The following is an 8,295-nucleotide window of genomic DNA, read 5'->3' on the forward strand; positions in this document are numbered from 1 at the left end:
TATGCCAAATGAAAATCTTGCCAAGCAACAATTATGCCAAATGAAACAGTGTATCTTTTTTATTTTATACCAAACGACATTATGCCAAACAAAATTAGGTCAAATAACGTACACCCGTTTTGAACGATAGCCCCACTTTGCTCCGTGAAGTCAACATCAATGTTCGTCCTCGAGCTCTCCGCAACACCGCTTTTCTTCGACTTCCTTTACGCCGCACTAACTAGGGATAAACGGTTTAATTATCGGCTTACAACGGTCATTCCATCAAGTGTCATCTGAGTTCGACTTCAGTCTTTCACGTTATAAACAAGGGTCAAATTCTTACATAGTATTAGAATTAATCATTAGGACCACATCGTGTTTGTTGATTTTACAACAAATAAATAAATCAAAAATCTAATGTCCTAAGATTCACCATATGAAGGTTATATTAAATTTTATTATTATTCATTCTACATTATTTCGTATTCTCTGCTTCAAAAAAATATGCCCATAAAAGAAACAATTGTGATCTAACTTCCTGTCAGACCCGCAACATTTTTTGTTCAACCAAAAACAGGCTCTTCTTTATTGTTTCAACCAGTTGTTAGTGACCTCAGCAGATGTATTCTTTCTCTTGAGTGGCTTTTGAAATATCTTTACCACATGTTTTGAATCCACTCGAATTTTTGGTCGTTTTTCAGCAATGTCTTTGAAATACCAATTTCTTCTGTCGATTTTATTAGGACTTTCGATGGTGCTGTTTTCATTCTCTTCAACTATTTGATCTTCGTCGTTATTCAATACCTTACTAGGGTGAACATCTGAAAACTTTTGTAACTTTGCAACAAAAAATCCGTCCATGTTATAAGTATGAGGATAAAAACGACGTGTTAGCTTCATTGATGGATGATACTTATATCCGGCGAAATTCACCAAGCCCTCCGTTCCTATATCCAATCCCGTTGACACTAGCCTAACGTTTCGTTTTCGGAGAGCATAATCAATGACCCATTCATTCTCTTGAGGTAATATCGAGCAAGTCGAGTACACAAGAAATCCTCCTGATTCTGAAGTAGCACTGAGACAGTCGATAGCCGTTAACAGTAACTTTCTCTGCAGATTGTAACATCTTTGGATGTCGATCTCAGTTTTAGTTGTTTTAACACTAGGATCTTTTGAAATAACTCCAGAGCCAGAACAAGGAGCATCAAGCAAAACTCGATCGAAACCTCTCATAACTTGAGCGTATTTTGTACCGTCTAAATTTGTTATTATTGAATTTTGAATCCCCAGCCGATGAAAATTGCCGACCACAGCCTGAAGCCGTTCCTTATTTACATCGTTTGAAAAAAGAACACCGGTATTTTTCATAAGTGCTGCAATGTGTGAACTCTTTCCGCCAGGAGCTGCACATAGATCTAAAATTCGTTCGTTTTCTTCAGGAGCAAGGGCAAGAACTGGCAACATACTCGAAGCACCTTGAATCATATAATGTCCAGCTAGATATTCCGGAGTAGCACCTAAAGGAACCTGCAATGTAATGTTATTTTAATCGAATGGAACATCTTGAATGATCAACAAAAAAACCTGCGAAGTGTACACAACCAACCCTTCTTTCGACCAGTTTCCTAGGGGATCTAAATTGGCACCTCGATTAATCAAAGCTTGTGCCAAATCACGACGACGAGTCTTTAAACTATTGGTACGAATTGTCAATGGTCTTTGAATTTCAGAAGATTCTAAGAATTCAAGTAATTGATTGGGAGGAAATAGTTTCAACAAAAGTTGCATGAAATACATATTATACGAATAGTATGCGCATAAATCTTTGCATAACAAATCTATATATTCAGCTCTGGAATAGTTCTCATCGCGATTAACTGAAAAGTCTACCAAAACTCCAATTACATCTTTGATTCGTATATGAATGTCTTGTAAAGTCCCTGTTGCAACCTGGTTATTAGACGGAAATACGAATTTCTCTCTGTTCACTATTGAATACTCTAATTCTTCTCGAGACAGATGATCTTTTTGTGCTCGTTTGTTTCTAAGTTTTTTCCCGGCATGTTCAAATAGTAACATCGACTCATCCTCCTTTAATTCTTCGGGATCACTTCCGGAATCATCCGATTTTAAAAAATTGTTATATTTTGCTATCCTTGACTCTTTTACTAAACGATCAGCTGTATCTTCATCGTCACTAGCTAAGATATCTCGTATTAATTCAGGATATTTTTGAAATTCTTTGAAAGTAACATTATTTTTCTTTTTTTCGACTTTGAACGTTTTACTGTTTTGAGAAACTTTTGATTTAAGTGATAAATTACTCTCATCTTGCAAGACAATGCACATTGGTTTTTGCTCATGTTCTACTTTCCTTGGTTTAGTATTACGTGCACTGCCTTTTGATTTCAACACAATTTGTTCTGCAGCAGACGATTCTCGTTTCTTTGCTCTTATTTTTTGTTTGTGGGAAATTTTTGTTGGTGCATCCTCCTCCTTCAAACCTTTACAATAAATAGGTTACATTTTTTTATTCAAAATTTAAAGTATTTACCTTTCAAAGTCTCATTCGTGAAAATTGGATCCTTCTGTTTCTTCGATTTTCGGCCAGGACCTTTAATACGCTTTTCAATTAAATGAATTTTTCGACCCATTCCTGCATTTACGATAATTACTGATTTACAAAACACCACGAGGTATGTACACTGACAGAAAACGCCAGCCGCATTTTGAATGAAAATTTCATTAACTGATAAAAATTTGCACGATCGATTCCAAACCGTGGCGTCGTAAATAGAATAACATGTGGAAATAACGTATCTGTTTTTCGACAATCTGCGGTTTATTTTTTTTTATTTAAATAAGTAAAATAAATTTTGCTAGCCTTTCTTGACATTTAAAAAATAATTCTCGGTTGATTTTTCAGAAGGCTGTAAAAGCAAGTGACAGTTTCTCTTTGTTCACTCTCTCTTTCGATTATTGTGATGTGATTTAAAAAGATTTTCTTGGATTTCACAGTTCTGTTTGAAGGTTGAACGTCACTTGCTCTTACGGCCTTCTGGAAAATTAACCGAGAATTATGATGATTAGTTACTATGGTTTAGTATACACTCAGAAAAATATTATGGTAACAGTTACTATATAGAGGGCCATGCGAGTATAGTGGTTTTCAGCCGACTATTAAATCAGATGATTTCAACAATAGTCAAGTTCATGTTTACTATAAATGGTATCGGCTCTAGAATAGTAATATTGAACAGTATATTGTATGAATAACTAATACGATTGAGATGGTTAAGCTAACCATGACCGAATCTTTATTTACATTGTAGTTTTCGCTATAACCAGAGCCATGGTATTTTTAACATTTCACTTCTAGTTATTTCGAAACTAAAGGCAGTGGTTGATTCAACAATGCTGAAGATCAGCAAAACATGAGCTAATGTTAAAAAGTTTTATGAATTTGAATTCTAGAACAAGAACAACAAAATAGTTTCATGGAATTTTATTTTATTTTCACATCATATTAAATGATGACATGCCTAGTGAAATGTTGAATAGCAACGTAGACACTGAGGAGCATTGTTTGGTAGCAGCAGTTGATCAAAGGCTCTGATGTCCGGTGGATTTTTTCCTGAAGCAGGAATGAGCAGCATGCAAGAAATTAATAGCCAAGTCCAGATGTAAACCTCGTTACCCACCTGCGATATGTTGGATGTTGTTTCTACAGCGACCGATAATGAATGATAAATCGTATACGAGACGTTGATTTCACTGGAAAACGTAGCCGTTGCCGGAAAAATGGTTGCAAAATTGAATTTCAATGACGGAAACTATTAAGGCTACAAACTTTACTCACCTGCAAGACCTACCAAATTACACAAAGTCATCATATAAAATATTTTTTTCATATCAATCACTGATGTGTTGCCCACGTACGAAATTTTCTGTTATATTGTAACTATATGTGACAATAACATAGAACATTCGTTTATTGTAAATTTGTATAGTCAGCACAAAAAAAATACATAGTCGGTTAAAAAACAAAAAATACACGAGAATGTGATTACTACATAAATTCTGTTGATATGGACTACATGAATAGTGTTTTCAAACTTCAACTTCATTTATGGTAACATTATTATACTGTGAACATATTCACATGGTAGCAAGAACTATTTCGCTTCTCATATATCAAGGCTCAAGAGCAATTTCACCTTACTAGAAATTGTGAGTTTAACCACAGACTAACAGACAGGACACTCAAATTAGATTCTTCAATCATTTTAACGGTCTTTTCGAATATTCCTTTATTTGGGACAGTACTCACGTGTGTCATGATGGCGCCACGTTACCCTATCGAAAACATCCTGTCTGTCATCTAGACTGTGTTTATTTTTTTCATTTACCAACAGAGTTGCCATTCATACAGAATTACCTGTAATGTATTGATTTGTTTACGTCCATGCGAATTTCATGCAGGATACAGATTTAATACATATGGCCAAAACTATATACATAATTGCGCCTATTTCTCATCCTCCAATGCAAGACAAAATCGAACCCGTTTTGTTACAATATTTACTTGCTTCTGGTCTGCCGCCACTTAATTTCTGGTGAAAACTACCGACACAATAAAAAATAGTCTAGATGAAAAACGTTGAGTCAAATAAATGGTTACCTTCCAACATCGCGAAAAAGTTAAATATATTATCAACGTAATCCAATAATTTATTGTGACGATTCATTTTCAAATATTTTGATGAAATCAGGCATCCCTGCAAGCAGCTGATCAGTGTTGACAAACGAGGGGAAACCAACTAGTAAAAAAACTTTTACATAACACAAGGGGTGTACAGATAGTAAATAGTTCGCGCAGTACAATATAGGTGGAGCTAGTGCATCACGAAAAATTATTTTTTATAAGAATTTACTCATACTGTCATGTCTGTTAGTGTGTGGTTTAACTATTTGTTCTTATATTTGAGATGACTACCATTGTCAGTATGGCCATGCCAGAAAAGTCATAAATACAAATAGTTTAGTCAAGTCGTAGTCTTTGTTGTCTAGTAATTTATACAATACAGATGGTGAATAGTCATATATCATGCTCTTTGCTACTATTTTAGCGTATAGTTGAAATGATAATGATAAACAGGTTGCGGTTACTATGGTTCTTTTCTCAGTGTAAGTATAATTTTTCTCTTTTCATCAATAGAAGGTTTAAAAGTAGTTCATCACATTTCAAAGAACAATAAACGTGAAGTAAGGTATTCTACTGAATCTTGAAGAACAATACTAGTAATTTGCAATTCAAGATTAAATCTATGGTTCTCTTATCTTTATCCGAGTCGTTAGAAAATCATCCAATGATACCAAATACTCCTACAAATGCTACTAATTCCTTGCGTTTTCAATGATACGACTAAATACGTTAAACAGCCCTTACACGTGACAATATTGTTGTCAATCCAAAGTATTGTCAATACCGTCAATCTAATTGACTTGGTAACTTGAGTCCAAATTTTTTGAGAAAATCAAGCGTTTGGAGCTTCAAATATTGCAAATAAATATTACAATATTGAGAGAAGAGGCCATTGCACATAATCAACAGTTTCTCTCTGGAGAGAAAGTATTGTCGGATTGATGAGCAGTTTTGATTTTTTGACAATATTTTCGTCAATCCAATGAAGTTTCCATTACACGATCAAAAGTATTGTCAATACTCCTTGTATTGACAATAATATTGTCTAGTGTAAGGGCCGCTTTAGATACTCTTTAGTCAAACACCACATTAAAAAAACACTTCATTTCTAACTCTATCAACAACTATCAATAGTTATCTTTTTAGAGCAAAAAGAAGACGTTGGGCAGAGTCAATTAAAAGATAGAACGATTACAAAATACGTATGTTTGGAGATTTATGACGTGTGTTAAAAATAAGTTTGTTGCTATGCAGCGCTGTTAGAAAAATTCGCAATATTTTGATTTCATTCAGGAGTTTTTGCGTGAGTCACAATATGAAAATTACGCTCCTTTTAAATATATTGCTGGACACATACACAGTGACCGTAAATAACGCAATGAAGTCGAGGGGACGACACTCCGTGATTGTATGTAAGAATAGTTTTAGTTTGAAGTTTAGTTATTGGATTTTTTGAAATGTTGTTCGAATAATTCGGATTAAATTGGAATGTTTTGAAAAAGGCAGAAGAATGATTTGGAATAGTGTAGAATAAGTGCGAGTGAAAAATTGAAACTGCTCGAAATGCATACGACTGATTTACTTTCAATATTTCAAGCAGTGTTTGACAACCCAAATTAAAAAATAATTTGAACATGTTTGAATTGCCTTATTATATAGAAAAAGAAATATTGTTTAACTAAAAAAATACAATGGTAGAGTTATACACATATATATATTTATTCTGGGAGAAAATCGAAAAATTTTTGGCATGCTCCATCCCAAAGCATCTCAAGAATGCTTCAGAAATATCTGGTTTCATTAACCCTGTGATTGTAAGTTTGACAGATGAACAAATTAATGACATCGAAACCGATATTCGACTCTTGCCGGAGACGATGAATCTACCAGCGAATCATCCACAGCTACAACAATATTGGGGAACATATAACTCCAATCCAAGCAAATTTTGGTTTATGGCTGGAGAACGAGCATTAATAAAAAAATTGCTGATAGTGTTCAACAAAGAGGTTGGATATACTTCGCGAAGTATAAAAAAAATCATTCTTTAAACACACGGACGACAGATGAGTCAGTTGTAGTCTCAATCATCGCTAAAATTAGAGATTACTATGATCGTAGGTAATTTATGTAATTTACTATAAGAAATGTGCATAGATTTGTGGGCCAAAAGATTTCAGCTAGCTGGAACGAAATGGCTGTGCGTGAAGAAAATTCCTATATATTGGAAATCGAACCTATAATGTCCGAAACAATAATTATCTGGAAAAGAACTTTTCGGGTGTTTCGGTAGTTGTTAAATAAAACATGTTGTTTGCTTGAAGTCCAATCGAAGAAGAGCACAGCTCTTTCTCAGACCATACTTTTATCTTTTATTTTCAGGTAGTCATCGTCATGAACACACTAATTGAATGTTACGTAAACGATATTATATAGTGAAGCGTAGTTACACTGTGTGGTAACTACACATCGAGGTAATGTAGGTAGACGCATAAGAAACACTAGACGCGACAACGACTCGAATACGACTGATCTTCTACGCTCGTGAGAGCGTAGCGTTAACCCCTTTAGAGAGTATACATACCTATACATAGCCACGGTATCACATCCCCTTTTCTTTCAAATGATTAATGCCTTGTATTTTCATTTTGTGATATATTTTACAGTAGGGAATTATCATTAGGGACTATACCTTTCCTTTGGTTTGTGTGTTCTCTGCGAATGGCGAGGCAATTTGGTAAATTCTGAACTTATCTTTGAAACTGAAACGTTATCCCGCAAATCCGCGTTTTCATTTGAATCAGTCGACGTTACAGGTACTGAGCTGCTATCTGATTCCCGATTACTGTTCTCGGCATGTGCCGGGCTCACACTAGCTCTCAAGTGCGATGAGGTACGAATGTATGCCTTTCCTGCTTCCTGAGATGCCAGTTATGTTTGAACCCCGTCTGTCCACCACAGTGAATTTCTCCCTATAGAAACCTGTAGACCGTCTGTCAATTGAATGGAGACTCTTCATGAGAACCGCGTCACCGATCGATATAGTACTGGGTGTTGCTCTACGCTTCACATCTTCCCGCTGTTTTCCAAAAAAAAAACCCTCCTCTCACAGTCTTGATCCTTAAAATCGGTATTTGGATGGATCGTTTGGGGATCATCTACGCAAGGCAACTTGGAACGTAGCTTTCGGTTTTGTAAAAGCTCGTTAGGTGCCTTGCCAGTGGTTGAATGTGGAGTGTTGTCATATACCTCTAGATAACTATCAAGTTCCGCTTTCCAATTATCATACATAGCATTCGCAATTTTCAGCCTCTTCAGTAATGACCTATCTTGCCGTTTCACTTCTCCATTTGCTTGGGACTAGAAAGGTGACGTATGATTAAGGTGGATACCGTTCGTTTTACAAAATTCTTTGAATTCGCATGATAGGAATTGTTTGGCGTTGTTCAGCGTAATCGATCTTGGCGGACCCCAGACTCAAATAAAAAATCGTTTTAAGCGTTTAATTGTCTCTTGAGAAGTTATATTGCTCATCACTTCCAACTCCATGTATCGACTGTAATAGTCGATAACTACCAATACATATTCAGCGGTTGGCATCGGTC

At 35.4% G+C, this 8,295-nt stretch overlaps 1 protein-coding gene across 2 annotated transcripts; it reads right to left on the reverse strand.

The window, feature by feature from the left end:
• Nucleotides 1-402: 402 nt before the first annotated feature.
• On the reverse strand, nucleotides 403-2,724 carry LOC131435670 (probable 28S rRNA (cytosine-C(5))-methyltransferase). Of its 2 annotated transcripts, none has more exons than XM_058603794.1 (3): nucleotides 2,540-2,724; nucleotides 1,570-2,489; nucleotides 403-1,512 (listed from the first exon to the last, which is right to left on the reverse strand). In XM_058603794.1, exons 1-3 carry the CDS (start codon nucleotides 2,637-2,639, stop codon nucleotides 568-570), a joined length of 1,965 nt encoding a protein of 654 aa, XP_058459777.1. In that variant the 5' UTR covers nucleotides 2,640-2,724; the 3' UTR covers nucleotides 403-567. The 2 variants fall into 2 exon arrangements, with proteins under 2 accessions (XP_058459777.1, XP_058459778.1); XM_058603795.1 differs by having other exon boundaries at nucleotides 1,570-2,481; nucleotides 2,540-2,691.
• Nucleotides 2,725-8,295: the final 5,571 nt, after the last annotated feature.

Source organism: Malaya genurostris, chromosome 3, assembly GCF_030247185.1.
Source record: "Malaya genurostris strain Urasoe2022 chromosome 3, Malgen_1.1, whole genome shotgun sequence".
Taxonomy (NCBI): Eukaryota; Metazoa; Arthropoda; class Insecta; order Diptera; family Culicidae; genus Malaya; species Malaya genurostris.

Excerpts from the sequence above, each read along its gene's own strand:
- LOC131435670 (XM_058603794.1), bottom strand. The coding sequence starts at position 2,639 with ATGGGTCGAAAAATTCATTTAATTGAAAAGCGTATTAAAGGTCCTGGC. Across the intron at positions 2,490-2,539 it reads CACGAATGAGACTTTGAAAG|GTTTGAAGGAGGAGGATGCA; the intron begins GTAAATACTTTA and ends TTTATTGTAAAG. Across the intron at positions 1,513-1,569 it reads TGGTTGTGTACACTTCGCAG|GTTCCTTTAGGTGCTACTCC; the intron begins GTTTTTTTGTTG and ends ATTACATTGCAG.